Here is a 17919-nt window from a genome sequence, read left to right as displayed (position 1 = left end):
TAGCATGAAGTTGATCATCTTAGTCACAATATAGCTTTACCAGACCCAGTGACAAGACAGCTTTATTCTGTGGTAGAGAACCACGTCCCATAACTAAGACAGAGCCTCAACATAATTGTATGTCAGACAAAAGGCATCATAAAAATAAGCCTAATATCCTGCCCACACATAATTATACTCCTCTGACTTTGCTGCATACTGTAGTTTGAAGAGTGTGAGACTATAAATACACATAAGAATGTTTTCTCAAATTAGTCTTTCTCTGGCTTGCTCAGAGCACCATACGGACAGCTCAGTGTACTGACACTGTACAGACACTGAGCTGCGTCACCCTGGTCCAGTGGCATTTCTTCTGTGCGTGATTTGTGTGCTATCTGCTATGCTTGTCCTTAGTGAATAATAATGACAAAAATACCTGGTGATTCTCTAGAGAGAAAGCAAATGTGGTGTTAGTAATTGATGAAATTACTTAGCATGCTGTATTTGCAGCAGTGCAGCTTCACCTTGAGTACTGTGTGCAGTTTTGGGCCCCACAATTTAAGAAGGATGTTAAGGTCCTCCAATGTGTCTAGAGTTTAGGTCTAGGGGCCGATCTCATTGCTCTCTACAGCTTCCTGAAGAGGGGAAGTGGGGAGGGAGGTGCTGAGCTCTTCTCCTGGGATCCAGTGCCAGGACGTGTGGGAATGGTTCAAAGCTGCGCCAGGGGAGGTTTGCACTGGACATGAGGAAGCATTTCTTTACCGAGAGGGTGGTCAAACACTGGAACAGGCTTCCTAGAGAGGTGGTCGATGCCCCAAGCCTGTCTTGTTTAAGAGGCATTTGGACAATGCCGTTAATAACATGCTTTGACTTTTGATCAGTCCTGAATTGGTCAGGCAGTTGGACGAGATGATCATTGTGGGTCCCTTCCAGCTGAAATAGCCCATTCCATTCCATTCTAAAAAATGCTAACTGTGATATCTCCAAGAGGGAAATGCGTAGGTTACTGGGTGTGTGCTCTGCACAGGGACACTACTGCTGGGAGACAAATGGAGCAGGGGCAGGAAGCGCACACCTTTGCTGGAGATAATGTGGGTGACAGTGTCAGAGTTTTCTTTGGGATTAATAGATAGAACATTGAAATCAATACAAGTCTTTCAGTCTGCTTTAAGTAGGTTGGTATCTGGACCCCTTTTTTCAGTTACAAATTTTGAAATGTACCCCTTTTAAAGGATATGAAGACCAAAAGATATTAAGATTTATGTAACTGGTGTTTTGTTGGTGATCCTGATGAACTCCATAGATTCTGTTTCCAATGATGATGACTTCTGCAGACCTATAGATGAAACCGTTGTTCACTGTCGTGATAAAAAGGATCTTTTTCTGTAGTAGTTTCCCTTCCTGGAAATCAAGCCTTCGAGGCTTCAGAGGGAAGAAGGGAAGTGCTACGTTCATTTATTCCTCTTGCTATTTTTTGCCAGTGGGTACAGTTGTGTATTACAGAAGTGCTTGATAAGACTTGAAGATTTGCTAATTGGGTTGACGTATGTGTTCAAAACCAGACTGTGTTGTCTGTCGGTGGTTATAATTTTTTGTGTATGTCATTCTGATATTCTGAGGATGGTAGCAACTACTACTGTGTTGTTACAGTTCAGGAGGAAAGCATAGAGGCTGGGTTTCTGTTGTTTTTCTATGCATTTCCTAATATGTGAGAAAACGCATAGGTAACTATGGTTATAGTGCAAAAAACCCCCACCCCAACACCCAGAACCAACCCCTGAAGCCCCACAATTCGAGGAGTGGTTATGTACAGATATTTTGGGACCGATGTTCATAGCCAGCTGTGTGGATGACTGGACCTTAATTACTCCTCATAGTTACCGGTAGGCCTGAAGCAGGGGGCCCTGTGGCTGCGGAGCGGAGGTGCCCCCGCAGCGCAGCGCGGCCGGCAGGCAGCAGCCTCCCTCGCAGGTGGAGGGGGAAGTGCTGGTACCTCCAGCTGCCTTGGTAGGGCTCTTCCTTCCCCATTCTTGTGCGCTTCGTCATGTAAGAGCTGGTAGTCTCTGAGCTGGTCTTGCCGTGACTTTTATCTGCTTTTAAAGTGCTTTTTTTTTTTTTTTCTGCTGAGTTCCAACACCAGGTGCGTCTTCTTGTGGAAGTTGTGTTTTGAAACGTGTCCTTTTTTTGGGGTTGCTGTTCAGTGTTTTGGGCCCTTACTGTGCAGCTGTAACATGCCAATTTGGTGCTCAGGAAACTACTAAAAGGCTCTAAGTCCTGCACCAAAAAGAATAACGACGATCAGCTGCCGAAGGACCCCTCACGGATTCTGCGTGTTTCGGGCCAGGCCAGGGGCGCAGCGCGGGCCTCGCCGCCGCCTCCCGCCCCCGGGGGTGAGGACGGGCCCTCCCCGGCCTCCCCCCGCCGCCCGGGCCGCTGCCCCTCAACGGCGGAGGGTCGGCGGGGGCCGGGCAGGCCTGCGCCCCGGGGCGGGGAGCACCCGCCGCTTGCCGCCCCGGTTATGAAACCGCGGGGGAGGGGCCGGCTGCCGCCCGCCGTCCTCGGCCGCGCCGGGGGAGCGGAGGCCGCCGGAGCGCAGGTGAGAGCGGGGCGGCCCTTCCCGCCCAGGCCGCGGGGCAGCCGGGCCGCGGCGCTGAGGGGCGGCCCCGCGGGACAGCCGGGTGAGGCCCGGGGGCGCGGGGGGGACGCTATTTGGGGAAGCTGGCGCGGTGGGTGCCGAGCTATATTTAACACGGGCAGATCTCTCCGTGACAGCCATCCGCGAATTGTAAATAAGTTTCGCGCTAGCAGGGGCTGAGCCTGTGGGACGCTGTGGCGGAGGATCTTTTCTGCGGCTGCGAGCAGCGTGTGACCACGGCCCGCCAGCCCCGAGGGAGGCGGGGGGAGGCCTGCGCCGAGCAGTTCAGGCGTGGTTGCCAGCCCGTGGAGGAGCCCACTCCAAGTACCAGGTGGTGTTGTGAGGAAAAAAAGTGGCCGTTACATAGGAAGTACCTTCTGAACACGTTTGGGAGAAGACCGGTGGGCCCCGGCCATCGTCATAAAAGCTCTGACCTTTTTCTTAGCTGAATCTAAAGAGCTCAGTGTGAGCTACTAGAGAAACAGTTAGGGTATTATGTGGTTTCACAGATGTACTTTATGCAGATCTGTGGGTTTTAAGCTTAAAAGTTCGGTAGAAGCACATCTGTCAAAACATATTCTAATGCTTTAGGATACGTTCATTTTCATATGTGAACAAAGAAGAGTTTATTGAACCTGTTCCCCTCTCCAGCAGAGCACAACAAAAAGCTACTGTCATGCTGATGAAAGAGGGTACAGGTATAATCACTATTTTCAGACCGCTGGGATATGTTTCATTCCAGTTTTCCTCTCTGTCCTCTAGTTAAAAGTGTATGATGGTCTTACCTTCCATGCTTTGTTTGCTTTTAGTGGTCAGACAGAATGGCTCCAGTGAACCAGCCAAAGGACAAGAAGCATGAGAGGGCACATGAGTATTTGTCGGAAGAGACAAAATCAGCTGGGAAGAGGAAACCGGACTACAAGGAACTAGGGAATGAGCCACTAGCAAAGAGGTTGTTTTTGAGAAAAACATCCAAATCCCCAGAGAAAATCGGTAACATTTCCTCAGATCCTTACTGTTTCTTCCAACCAGATTTACCCTAAATGACAGGCATCGACTAGTTGAAGAGGCAGAATGCCAAGAAGTGTGTTCAGACATGAGTGTTCAGATAGGCTTATATATCAAAGTGATACACAAACAAGTATTGGGGAAGTACATCCTCAGGTTATCTGTCTAGTGAGTGTGTGTGAGTGCGCTCATACATGCGTGTTTAATTTTTGAGACTCCGTACCCTTTGGTAGAAGCCTACTCACTGAAGATGCTGTCACAGCTTATTTGAGGGTTGTTAAGTTCTGTGGAATTCCTGAATTACCAGACGTCTGCTTTATTGTAGGACAGACTGATCTTGATAATACATTATTCTTTCCCCCATGCAATTTGTAATGCAGTTTCATAGTTGTAAGGTTGATATCCTACAGCATCCAGTCTAAACTGGCATTTCCACCCAATTCTTTGCATATGCTAACTTTTGCTCCAGTAAGTAGGAATACTTTCTATGTTTAGATTAGGCTGGACAGAATTTCTACTAATCACTTCTCCTTGTGCATTTTTTTTTTCCTTTAGTATGTAACTTTAAAAAAAAAATCAAAGATTTTTGATATAATGAGGAGAGGTGATTAAGTTCCAAGATACTGGAAAGGTTAATGCTTTGCATTATCAGGAAAGTTGTGTAGACTTCAGTAGTAAGGACTATTTTCATAGAATCATAGAATCGTTAATAGTCCAACTGTTAACCTAGCGCTGCCAAGTCCACCACTAAACCATGTCCCTGAGTGCCACATCTACACACCTTGTAAATACCCCCAGGGATGGGGACTCAACCACTTCCCTGGGCAGCCTGTTCCAGTGCTTGACAACCCTTTTGGTGAAGAGATTTTTCCTAATATCCAATCTAAACCTCCCCTGGCACAATTTGAGGCCATTTCCTCTTGTCCTATCGCTTGTTACTTGGGAAAAGAGACCAACACCCACCTCACTACAAGCTCCTTTCAAGTAGTTGTAGAGAGCAATAGGGTCTCCCCCTCAGCTTCCTTTTCTCAGATAAAACTTTTAATTCCATCGTTTGTTTAGGAGATCACTAGAGTTACTGTCTTGTGTGGAAATAGTACACGCTTCCCGTACAAATTTGGCTTTAAGGATCCAGAAATTGCTGAAGCATTTTTCAACAATGAGAGATAACAGAAGTTCTACGATTTTGTACATTTCCGTTGTCTGGTGTATAATTCCAAACTTGAAGCAGCTGACAATGTGAATAGTGGATGTGGAGGCAAAATACTCTGTTTGGAAGAAGTTCTGTGTATAGCTGTGGATAGTTAAAGCATCTTCTGTAGTTAATTTAGCTACATGATTTTCATTGAAACTTCTTGGCCTGATTTTTATGCAGTTTCTGTAAGATTTAGAGGGAATTGGATGTAGCTAGTACTTTGGAAAAAAGAGGCCAATCATATTTTTCCCATAAACCTTTTTTAAAAAGGTGAAGACCTTTGTATCTGAGCTTTTCCATTCTGCGTTCCAGTTTTGATTTTTATGTGTTTTGGAAAAAACTATTTTTTCTCCTGAGGACGGGAGTCCGGTTCAGTTTCTTGCTATTGAAACACCTTTTAAAGGGTTTCTTCCAGCAGATTCTGCAAAGGCCTGAAGTTTGTTTCTTAATAAATTATCATTCATAATACAATGGAATTTGGAAAAAATACCTCCATTTCCGCCACCTCTAAAGAAGGAACTGTGGATGCTAATTCTTCTGAGAAAAAAAATAATTAGAATATAAATACTTCTATACTATTTCAACAGGTGTGACAAGCGTTGGCACTATGTTGGCATGTTTAGTCTCATACCTGTGCATTTCTAGGCTCCAGCATTGCATTAAAGAAAGATTTAGTTTAGGTTCTAATCATATAGAATGATCCCTGTGTTTTTGGTCTTCTGTTTTTTTTTTTTTTTTTTTATAAATATCCTTGAATGAAAATAGCATTTTTGTTTCTTAAGAAGTGCGTTTGACGTCTGGATCCCCTGGGGTGTTACAGAGCATTGCCGTGGGCATGATTAGATCACAGACATGGGGCTGAACAGATCCGTTTTTTATGTAAAGGTCCCTGAAGATAAAAACTTGGAACATGAACAAAATGTGGAAGCATGCTGTACTCTCAGCAAAAATTACTCCAAACAGAAAGGTTTTCAGGCGATGAGGCGTCAGCAAGTCTATTATCAAAAACAAAACTCGCAGTGCTGGACGTAGACTGTACGGGCTACAGCACAAGCAGATCGAAAATTCTGATTCACAAGCGGGCATTTCAGGAACTGTGTGGGAACTCATGTTGCTATGCTTGGGGAATTTTCAGGTGTTAACGCTTCTGCTGGTCACATGTCTGACCTTCCCTTTGCTGTACCCAGGGGCTTACCGCCTCCCATGGCGTATTTCCAAGTTGTTGGGGCTCTGGATAGCATCATTGTATTTTGGGTATGATCCATTCAAACTGTAAATGGTCCAAGAGATGCACCACCCGTGGCATTGCTTTAGTCCTCTCCTGTAGTCTTTTTGATAAATCTTTGGCAAGGAGAAGGAAGGTTTAACAAGAGGAAACATACACAAAGCTCTGGCAGGCTATGGGAAGCACCGAATTCCATAATTGCAGAGGCTGCTGCACCTTAGACATGTAAGAATCATTTAGAGACTTTTTGTCTTGTGGCTAAATCTTTTCATGGATGTAGCAGCAAATGCAGGCGTCTTCCCGTGGTGTTTAGTGAATGAGCGTGATGGGTGCTGGCTCTCTGTAAGTTTTACTCTTCTCCTCTCTGGCAGGTTGGAGCAGAGGTGGGTCTGTGGTGAGAAACAACAGAGTGCTTTTCCATCAGCCGGAGCGGCAGCGCAGCATTGTTCATTATGTCTACCAGAACATGCTGGGAGGCTTCATTCGGGCACAGCTCAGGCAGGTGAGGAGTTTCTCCTTCATGACCTGGGGGACATCTCAGCTCCCTACATAAAAACGTCTTCAACACGAGCAGGGAAACTTTAAAGGGGCTTAAAGTTCCTCACATACACGGTTTGTGGCTCCAAGTCTGGCACGCCCTTATGTTTCTTAATCCTGTAAAATGCAAGAGCAGAGATGGCTTTCCCTTTCAGTTGACCCGACCCTGTCGCTCTACATTTTATCCTCTGTTAATTCTGTGCTTCCTTAAATCGTATTTAAACTTACCCACTCTACCAATTGAATCGTTGCTCAGTGCTACTTTTTCATGCTGATCTGACTGTTTTGTCATACTGGTTCTTGTATCCGCTCTACTTTGTTAATCATGTCAGATTTAGTGTTGATTTTTCCTCTTCACAGACGTATTCCATCAAGTCCATAATGCTTTACTATTTTTCAGAGCCATAGTCCTTCTTTCATTTGAAAATTAACTTTTTCTGTAACTTCCGTAGGTGGGAAGCACCTGGGCTAGCCTTATGTTCCAGGTTATTTATCTGTTTTAAGTATTCGAATGATAAAGAAATCGCCAAGCTCGCCTAAGCAGTATCTATTTCTTAGCTGAATAACCCTTACAGTCGTGCCATGGTTTCTCATTCCCTGTTTCAAGTGTTCTGTTCACTCCTGTGCCGCGTAGCTGAGCTGCAGGCAGTTTGGATGGAGGACTGTAATGTTGTATCTCTGGATGATGTGTAGCATTTTGGGATGTTCAGTAAAGACATAGATAGCCATAAGTGACTTTTACTGGGGTGGCAGCATGTTCTTCTCCCCTGTGAATTACGCAGCCTTTCTAGCTCAGCCCACGAGGCTCAGCTCCCCGTACATCATTTGAAGTGTGGTATCTCAGTCCTCTGTTGCTTTCTGAGTGCTGTGGCTGATGTGAGTTTGTGTGGTAATAGGCCTTCCCTTGGGGACAGCATGTTCTCTTCATTCTACAGGGAAGCTTAGAATTTTGTGTGAATGTACTAACGCTGACGGCAATTAGAAATTGGTAGCACCCCTCATTCAGAGAACCTCGGGGCATCCTTGCAAAAGTCATAATTCTCTTTATCTTTTCAACAGTGCCTGCAGGTGCCCTTTCTGCATTCTCTTGCCTCATACCGCATCTTTCGAATAGCAAGTCCCTTTGACAGGAGAGTGACATGCCTGGAATGGCACCCAACACACCCCAGTACTGTAGCTGTCGGTTCCAAAGGTGGAGACATCATCCTTTGGGACTATGAAGTACTTAGTAAAACCTACTTCATAAAAGGGGTAAGCCTCTGGGTGCGTGGAACGGGTGGGAGGGAAAACTGGAGCACCACCGAATACTGCACATCAAAACTGAGGTCTGTTGTGAGAAGCACTTAAGGGTCTTGGGTTGCAGAGTAGCTAGCTAAATGGGGCAGGGCTGAGATGCAACATCGTGTCTCTTCCTAGGTCCCAGACTGTTCTATAGTGCTGGGGAGAACTGAGGCATGTTGGTCAAGTTCATAATGAAGTGGTACTTAGCATGTGCTCAGTGGAAAAATAATACAGCAACTGGCAAAACAGTTATCTTAAAGGGATGCCAGAAACAAGTAGGCAGAGAGGGCCTGTCTGGTTTAGTTTTATCTTTCTCTGCTCACCTTTTAGTCTGTGTCAGATGAGGAAACATCTTTGAGTGGGGAGAAACAAAGTCCCTTTTTCTAAGGTGAGAAACTAAGGTAGAATGAGTGGTTTATATAGCTGGCGTGCCCTCTCGTTGCTGTATTCAGCTGCTCCCATTCTGACAGAGGCTCAAAGACTGTAACTTTTATCCCCTCTAAATTAACGTAGGTATACGCTGGGAGGAGGTCTACCCTCCACAAATTCCAGAGTCATCTTTCTCTTTTTGTACATAGTGTGGTGCCAGCCAGCCAGGGAATACTTTGCCTGGGGACTGAAGGAGTTGCAGATTTGTCCTCTGGGAGGGCAGCTGTCTGGACAGCCATCATGTGGGAGGACATGGTTGTCTTTGCCTCCTTGAAGGGCTGTGGTGTGTTTCACTGTTGCTGTTCAGGACATACCAGTGAATGCAGACTTACAGAACACACTTTTCTCCTTCCCCATCACTCAGTGGATTTTTCTTTTGTTCATCCCCTTCCTTGTAGGTGGGAGCTGGAGGGGCCATCACAGGACTGAAGTTTAACCCTTTTAACCCTAGTCAGCTGTACACTTCGTCAGTTGCTGGCACTACCATCCTGCAGGATTTTAATGGCAATACTGTCCGGGTCTTCACCAGCACCGAGGACTGGGAGTAAGAAATAACAGCAATGCTTTGGGCCTCTTTGTCCTGCTGGCAGGAGGGCTACAGAGAGAGAGAAAGAGAGAGAGAGAGAGATGTTTGTCTCCAGTATGTGGGAGCTCGGTTTCCTCTTCTCCACATACATGTCCTTTGTCCTCCGAATTTCTGGGACCTTCCAGGGAGGCTCACTCTGCTTTTTTATTTTTCTCTGAAATGGGGTGGTGGGTAGGAGAGAGCTTTTCTTCATGAAGGGGAGGGACTCTTTGATGCTGCTTACTTGCTGTTATACATGGGAGAGTGTAGGGGTGCCAGTGGATTTCCTCAGCTGTCTGGTTTTAAACCTCCCATAGCTCTGTGAGCTGGGGACCTTCTAACCTCTTCACCTGTTAGCAGTGCTGCTTGTTGTCAGATGGTTTTTACAGGACCATTTATAGTCCCCTCAGTGCTTCTCCATAAATGCCACTGACTTCAAGTGGTGTGTATCACAAGGATTACGCCAGTTCATCCCACCTGATTTTTGGTGCTTATCTAAAATACCAAAATTAAAGAGTCTGGGCTCCTTCAGTAATGAGTGGAAAGAGGAGATGAATCGTTAGAGGCAGCTCTGCCTACGCTAAGAATCACCCTCTCAGACTGTTGCTTTGTGGACTCATGAGGAAGCCTGAGCTTTTCAATTAGTTACTTCAGTTCAGTGCTTAAAGGTAAGTGACGGAATTTGGGTTGGCCTCCTCCTTACTTTTCCCCACCTGATTCTTTCTGGGTAGCAGCTCTCGTGGTTGGTTTCCAAATTGGCTGTTTCCAGCTGCTGCCTTATAATAGGGCAGAAGGTGAACCCAAGTGCTGGGATGACTGGCCAGGTGAGCAGGGAGGGATAGACTGGGGCTGGGACATCAGGATCTCGTATCTCAGTGGGATGCCTGTCACAGCCATGATGCCTGGATTTGAAAGGGCATGCTGTCCTATTCCTGCTGTGAGGACAGGCAGCCTCTACGGGTGGGCCTGGTTTTTTTCTTTATTGGCTTCTGAAAGCTGGTATTTCCAGTGAGACTTTGTTAAGTAGTTGCTCTATGAGCAGCAGATGGAGTGCACTTGAGTATCTGAGAGTTTGGGGACTCCCAGCTAGCATCCTTCTTTTCTTTGTGTAGGGTTTCCACGTTTCCTCAGCAGATGGATTGGGGGGAAACGATGTGACAAAACAACATAACAAAACCAATATAACGTAACATGGAACATAAGATTCCTGTGCCATGGGGTTAGCAGTAGGATTTCTCCTTGCACTGCTCTCATCCTGCCTGCTGGTACCTTGAGAAAGACCAGATAGATACAGCACTGGAAGCAGACTGTAGGGAACTGGTGAATGAAGTCTCTGTAAGAAAAGCTTGGTTTAGGGCTGTCATGAGATTTTACGTGGTTTCTGCATGGAATGATGCTGGTTTTGCTTGTGATCTCCTAAGCCTGGTCTAAGCCGGGTAGTTCACTGCAGATGAGTGCTACCCCCATAGCAGAAGCAGCAATGCTGCTGGTGAGGCTTGCAACCCAAAGGGGTGGGGTTGAACTTAGATGCTTATAATCTATGTGCTGAGATTGGGAACAAACAAGGAAAAAAGAGTTCTTATGTACATGCCCTGTCAGAAAGCAGTGCATTGTACCTAGAGAACCCGGCAGTGTGTCCCAAGAGGTGAGCATTGTATTAGGATTTTGTCTTCCACTCTAACCGTGATGCCTCTTGGCTTTGTGTGTATTCCAGAAAGGGCCAGGAGATTCTCTCGGAGACATCAAGTTCAGTCCTTATGAGGCAGTGAAGCTTTATGTGGCATCAGGGGATGGCACCCTAAGCCTGCAGGACCTTGAGGGCAGAGCGGTGCAGGTCATCTCCCATGTCCCGGACTGTGGCCACGAGCACCATAATGTTTGGTGAGAAGGGAGCACTGCAAGGTTGATTCTCCATTCCTTGGCGTTAATGCTGTGCTGTTTCTTGTGCTCTCTAACATCTTTACTGTTGCCAGTGTTAGGAGACTCTTGCTATGAATTGATCCTGTGAGGGAGCCTGGAGACAGGCTCCTGGTCCTGACCCCAGCACTGCAGGGTGGGTGGGGAGGCAGGTGGCCACAGGGCACTTACTTAGGCTTTTAGATAGCTGAGCGTGCTGCCTGCATCTTCTGGTGTTGCTTTCTAGTAACATAATCTCCTGTCTGGCAGATATTGACAGCCTTTCACTTCATAAAGTGTGAGGTGAGAATAGCAGGGTCACTTCCTCCTCTTCCTTGTCATCAGTGTTCTGTTTTGTCTGTAGCAGTTCAGGTAGCATAGGAAAGCCACAAAACATTCCTGCACAATCTGCGTTTCAGGTTATTGAGTTTACCCTGCTGCCCTTCTGGAGGCTTCAGGCTCACCATGCTTATTTCCATGACCTTGAATTCTAGAATAATTTATCTTTGCAAGTGAAGCTTTTCCAACAAGTTCCCAAAGGACCCCAGCTTTACCCTCGCTGCCCTTCCCCTCCCAGCAGAGCTGGCGTTAAGACGTACGTCTTTATCAGATAAGTCTCTATTCAGTTTTGTTTCCTGGAACATGAAGTTGAGACAGTTTGATGTGCGACTTTCCAGGCCAGTGCTTTTGTCTTTTCTTTACTGCTGCTTCAGTGTTTTGTGGCAAACGTAATCTGAAAGCTGTTTCTGTACATTTGTCAGTGTCGCAAGGATGTTCTGATCTTTCCCAAGGTGTGTCCATATGCAGGCACCGAGTGGCTCTTTGGCCTCTTCTGTTCCACTGTCCCAGTGTGTCACACCCCATCCAGTGAGCACTCCGCAGATGGCTGGGAAGTTATTCCACATTGTCACCAGCAGAAAGCATTGCTGAGAAGCTGTCCCCCTTCCTGATACTCAGGCCCACACCATCAGGCAGGAGATTGTTGTTACAGTCTGTTACAGTCTCCCTTGTCAGGGAGAACTGGGTGAACATGAGCCAGCAGTGTGCCCAGGTGGCCAAGAAGGCCAATGGCATCCTGGCTTGTACCAGAAATAGCGTGGCCAGCAGTGACAGGGAAGTGATCTTACCCCTGTACTCGGCACTGGTGAGGCCACGCCTCGATGACTGGGTTCAGTTTTGGGCCCCTCACTACAAAAAGGCCATTGAATGACTCGAGCGTGTCCAGAGAAGGGCAACGAAGCTGGTGAAGGGTCTGGAGCACATGTCATATGAGGAGTGGCTGAGGGAACTGGGGTTGTTTAGTCTGGAGAAGAGGAGGCTGAGGGGAGACCTCATTGCCCTCTACAACTCCCTGAAAGGAGGTTGCAGAGAACTGGGGATGAGTCTCTTTAACCAAGTAACAAGCGACAAGACAAGAGGGAATGGCCTCAAGTTGCGCCAGGGAAGGTTTAGACTGGATATTAGGAAGTATTTCTTTCCAGAAGGGGTTGTTGGGCATTGGAATGGGCTGCCCAGGGCAGTGGTGGAGTCCCCATCCCTGGAGGTGTTTAAGAGTTGGATTGACCCAGCGCTGAGGGATAGGGTGGAGTTGGGAACGGTCAGTGTGAGGTTAGTGGTTGGACTAGAGGATCTTCAAGGTCTTTTCCAACCTAGATGATTCTGTGAGATGCGAACCAGAGCTCCACTGCCTTTGCTTGCCAGTGGGAGGCAGCACTGATGTTGTTTCTTTCCCTCTAGTTGCTGGTACTGCAGTGTTGATGTTTCTGCGAGCTGCCGCGCAGTGGTGACAGGCGATAATGTGGGCAACGTGGTCCTGCTCAGCACTTCTGGTGACGAGGTTTGTATGGCTCCCCATGCAGCATCTCCTCTGCGGGAATCTTCATGGCTCATGTGCTTTCCTATACTACAGGGACCCTGAAAAGAGGAGCTTGCAGCTCAGGAGAGGAGTCCGCCCATTGCCTAGGTGGTGAGAAGGCCTCCGCTTCTGCCGTTCATTAGACATTTTCACATTGTTGAGTATAATGGTAATAATTCCCAAACAGGGACTGTGTCATGTGCTACCCCTTCCTTAAGAGTATTTGCTACTGGCCAGAGTAATTATAGGGTAACCTGAAGATGTGAGCACCCTTTGCCAACAACCTTCACGCTTCCAGAAGCTTAGCACGCTGATGGGAGTTGTTTAGGAGATCCTGCTTTGAGGTGTCCCCTTTCGTGGCCTTGGAGAGGGTCCACAACAGTTCAGCCAGTGCTGGGATAGAAATTGCACCACTGCCGTTAGCCAGGAGAGGGCAGGCAGAGGCAGGCTGCGCCTTCGAGGCTGAACTAGTACGGAAACGTTTTGGAGAATAGTTGGAGTGGGCCCTGATTTCCAGAACCTGCTGTACCGTCACACCAGAATTACCCCTTCCCCTGCCTGTAAGGGTGACATCTGTAAGAGTTTGCCACCCAGTGTGCTGTGCCCGGAGGCAGCTGTGTAAATTAGCAGGCTGAGTCAGGAGTGCTCCAAATGATTTGTGCTTATTCGAGGTTAGTTGCTTCCTTTCGTTTTTTTCTCCCAAAAGAATGTGTGAGTCTTTTCTGCACTTGGGAGATAACCATTGTTGTAGGGAGGATGGGCCAGCTTTACCCTTTTGATTAGAAATAATCTTTCAACTTTGGATATAAATTTATTCATGGCCAGTTCATATCCATTTATTCTTGTTAATTGAAATATTTCTCCTACCCTCATCTTCCTTTGCTGATGTATTTCTAGAAGCCAATTATATCTCCTCTCACCTTTTTTACTAAAATAATCGAAGCAAGCTCTTTTGGTCTTCTCCCACAAAGCAGGCCCTTCCTTATTATTATTCTCTCAGCAGTACATTTTCTGTACCTGTTCCAGTTTGTTTTAATCTTTCTGTAGGTGGAAGACTGGCACCGCATAAAGTATTCCAGATGTGGTCTTGCTTTGTACAGTGCCACTAATACTTCCCTCCAGGAACCAGGGATTGTGTTTTCCTTTCTCATAGCTGTAATAAATTGGCAGATCAGAGTTCTCCTAGAATTAGTTAGTTCTCAAGGTCATTCTTCTTCTTTCTTATTTCCAGTGGATAAACTCTTGGTGTATTTTAGAAGTTTTGTTACTCTGTAATGTGAGACCTCTTTATTCTGCACTAGTAGATTATTAGTCCATTTCTTTACTCCAGACCTTACTTTTTTTCTGTATGATTTTCTGCTTCCTCTGCTGCAGATTTGGAAGCTGAAATTACACAGGAAGAAAGTGACTCACGTGGAGTTTAACTCCCGATGTGAGTGGCTGTTGGCCACGGCGTCTGTGGACCAGACAGTCAAAATCTGGGACCTCAGAAACATCAAAGACAAAACGAATTTTCTTCATGTGCTTCCTCATGACAAGCCTGTCAATGCAGGTGAGTTAAGGATTTTGTAGCACGGATGTCTGCAGAGAGCCCACTCAGCTCAGGTGTTATTGTTGTGGCAGTGGCAGCTTTTGCTCAGATTCGAAGCCACGCCGTAGCTAGTGTTAAAGCAAGGAGGGCATTGGGAACGTGTGGCCAGCGGCAGGGAGGTGGATAGGGCAGCTGCAGCACAGTCATAGGCTTCCTGTGCAAACTGTGGCACTGTGCCTCGAGAGGCGAGTGTGGAAGCATCGGCAGTGGCTGAGATTAGAAAACTGAATTTATTGGGGCAGTTCCTGTGAAAAAGCAGAGCGTGAGACTCAAACCTCTGTTTCTGGGGTGCAGTTTTACCAGTTCATGGAAGTCCAAACTGCAGGTGTCTATCTCCAACGTTTCCACTAACTTTCCATTTGAAGGAGCAAGTTCCTTTCTTTGCAGTCCCTCTTTCTGTGATTCTAAAATGAGAATAGTGATTCTCCCTATGTAACCCAGTGCTGTAGGTTTCAGTTTACTGTTTGTAAGAGCTTTGTTTGAGACAGGTAAAGTCTTGATGTTGGGACACATGGCCATATTCACACCCCTGTTAAAGAAATAGCAATGTGTTTCCCATCAGAGAAATGTGACTTTTATGTTTCTTGTCAGTCACAGCACTGTGATCTTTTGTTTGCCTTATTGTCCCCCTCTCCTAGCTCACTTCAGTCCAACAGACAGTGCCAAGCTCCTGAGCACAGACCAGAACAGTGAAATCAGGGTTTACTCATCTTCAGACTGGACCAAGCCACAGCATCTGATCCCACATCCCCATCGGCAGTTTCAGCACCTCACGCCTATTAAGGTAAGTCAGTGCAGTCTGAGAGGAGTATCACGCCTGGTGCTAGCAGCCAGCTGTAAATCAGAAGCAGGTCTGATTTCTGATCAGGATACTGCTACATTGGTGGGTGGGTGTTCACGCTGCTGCGACTCCCAGCAGAGCGCTGTTCTGAGGATACTTGTGTTCCTCAGGCTGTGGGGGTGGGATGTACAAAGCGTTGCTCACGCTGGCGATTGTCTGGTGCGTGTCAGTATGAGCTCTGTTCCTTTCTCTTAACTCCCCATCGCTCTGCTCCATGACTAGGCAACGTGGCATCCTCGCTATGACCTCATTGTAGCAGGTCGCTACCCAGACCCTAAGTTCCCAGGGCACACAGTGAACGAGCTACGAACTGTTGACATTTTCGATGGAAACACCGGGCAGATGGTTTATCAACTCCATGATCCAAATGTTTCCGGTATCATCTCGGTGAGTTGAGCACTACAGCTAAAAGGACCCTGCTGCTTGAGCCGCAGGCGAGAGGTATGGGTTAGGGACTAGAACAGGAAGGAGTCCCCTCTTGTGACAGACTGGCACTCTCGGGGGGTATGGCTGCTGGCTGAAGCTGGTGACTCGAGCAGGGCTGGTCCGTGGTCATCTGTGGGTTTTCTTTCTGTGATACTCTTTAGGGAACGTTTCCAGACGGTTTGTTGCTGTTACATAAGCCCTGGTGCTCTTATGACTGTTATATAACCAGTGATGCTCTTACAGACTGATTGTGTTTCCATTTTCAGCTCAACAAATTTAACCCCATGGGAGACACGCTGGCTTCTGGCATGGGTAAGCAAAGAGAACCCAGGGCATGAGGCAGGGGTGGGTTCCAGTCCCAGAAAAGGGCAGGCTTGTTTCTCCAGACTAAGGCAGTTTGTGAGTGAGGGTGTCCCAGATCCCTCTGTAATTATTTCCTACATATGTAAAGGAGATCGAGACGTTCTTTTCAATGTTCCACCTTTGCAGTTAGGGAACAGGTTTCTAGTCATCTCCTGTGAAACGCTCCCGGGAGCGTGGAGTCCGGGGGAGCAAGCAGCCTCCCCGCAGCAGGGAGCTGCTGCCATCTGCCGGCATTGTCACAGCAGCAGAAAAGGATGGCGGGGGGGGACACAGCCTTTTCCTGCCGGGCTTCGTTTCATTTATCTCATTTCCTAGGCTGCAGAGCCAAGATTACTCTGTTTTTCACAGGCTGTATGGGATTAAGGGAGCTGGCTGTAGGTTTAGGTCTTAGACCTAACAGATGAGATTAGGAATGACTTGATGATGTTTCTTAATTAGATCAAATTTCTATGGTTGTGTGGAGATAGCGTCTGCAATAAATGTCTTTGCAGCCTCTGTAAACTTGGAAATATCTTAGAACAGACAAAGAATTTTGAATTTCTGGCATTTAAGTGACACAGCCTTTGACGTAGAGTTTCTGATGCACAGTGCTTAATTTTTCCTCTCAGGCTTTAATATTCTGATCTGGAGCCGGGAGGACATGGTGACCAGGAAGCAAGAACATCTTTTGAAAGCCATGATAGAACGGAGGATTGGAGACTGGAGTTTGCCCAGACTTGGAGGGCAGAGGCCGTCAAACCCTGGGACAAGCAAACTTAAAGCTAACTTAACTGTCTTGGGAGCTGGAGGAGATGAGAACAAAAAGCAACGATTCTACATCACAGGGAAGGAAGCGGAAAGGGAAGGATCTAGAGAACTGATTTAGTATTTTGGTCCTTTCTGGATCACAGGGTACAAATTCAGTGTTGGCAATGGGCAGTATGAGCCGTGCAGGGCATTAGACTTCTACTTTGTCCTTCCTCCCTGGATTTGATCTGGCTTTCCCGAGTCTCTTTGCCTCCCCTTCTGGAAAGTTGTGTCAGTATTCAATTCTTCCTCCAAGTGGAATTACCACCCATTTTATGAGGCACTAGGAAAACTTCAAAGATGATCTCAGATCCTGCTGAAGCTACTGCTTCCAGCCTGCCACATCTGCTTGTCATCACTTGTCAGAGGTTACTGTCTCCTGTAGTCTGCTGCAGAGCAGCTTGTGACAGGGTCCCCAGCCTGTTCTAGTCAAACTGAGCTGAGAAACCCTTTGCTAACAGGATTAACATCCTGCAAAGGTAGACTGTTCACAGGGGTGAGGTGATAGGTGGCTTGGGTAGCCTGGGGAACGCCAGCCTCTCCCATAAGTAAGCTTCTCACAAAACGTGCATCTGTCAAGACCTCAGGTCTGTGCTTGCAGCTATTTAACTAGACCACAAAGAACATGATGATGCCAGAGCTCTTTACCTGCCTCATGGGATGCAAGGGCAGTATAGTGCTGGGAACCTACTGATTCTGTAGTTTATTTTCAGAGCTCTAGGCTTTTTGTTGTCACTGATTAGTTAATTTTTTTTCACCCATGCCTATGTGCTTCAGAATGTTGGATAAAAGTGTTGTAAAGCAGAAACGAGGGATTTCTTCCAAACACCCCTGGTCAGAGCCAGGTTTCAAGACTGCTGTTAAACTGAAAAGTTTTGCTTTTTTTAGTTTGTTTGCAAGGCAAGCCTTGCTGCTGTCCCAGAGGTTGATGGATGGGACAGGCTCCAGGCCTGCTCAGATTCTCTATGTTCACTTTTACAGTTTCGCAGTATTGGTATTAATAAAGTTTTGTACTAAACTAAAATTATTCTTTGATACAGAGAGTGGCTGCTTTGAGCATTCTGCTGAACTGCTTTTGTATGGGGGAAGAAGGTACAGACCTTTCTGCAGGAGGGCTAAGAGACCTAGAACAGGGGTGGAAATATCAGTCATAGTACTGTGTCTGCAGTGGACCCTTCCACGTTGGACGGGTTGCATTACAAGCTGTACCTATGAGTGGTTGCTGCAGCCAGAAATAGTTTATCTATCTCAATTCTCACTCTGCTGTAAGAGGGATTGTAAATCAGGGGATTCCTTTGGGAAGGGGT

General features: G+C 46.8%; 1 protein-coding gene across 1 annotated transcript; it reads left to right on the top strand.

The window, feature by feature from the left end:
* The first annotated feature begins 2428 nt into the window (after positions 1-2428).
* DDB2 (damage specific DNA binding protein 2) lies at positions 2429-17639 on the top strand. Its single transcript, XM_074867694.1, is given in 12 exon segments — positions 2429-2575; positions 3424-3607; positions 6414-6544; positions 7639-7830; positions 8688-8833; positions 12488-12587; positions 13980-14157; positions 14835-14980; positions 15260-15424; positions 15730-15775; positions 16435-16595; positions 16597-17639. Coding segments are annotated over 12 exon segments (1617 nt in total). The 5' UTR covers positions 2429-2497; the 3' UTR covers positions 16687-17639.
* Positions 17640-17919: the final 280 nt, after the last annotated feature.

Source organism: Strix uralensis, chromosome 4 (genome assembly GCF_047716275.1).
Source record: "Strix uralensis isolate ZFMK-TIS-50842 chromosome 4, bStrUra1, whole genome shotgun sequence".
NCBI classification, from domain to species: domain Eukaryota; kingdom Metazoa; phylum Chordata; class Aves; order Strigiformes; family Strigidae; genus Strix; species Strix uralensis.
This window is presented reverse-complemented; position numbering and strand designations above follow the sequence as displayed.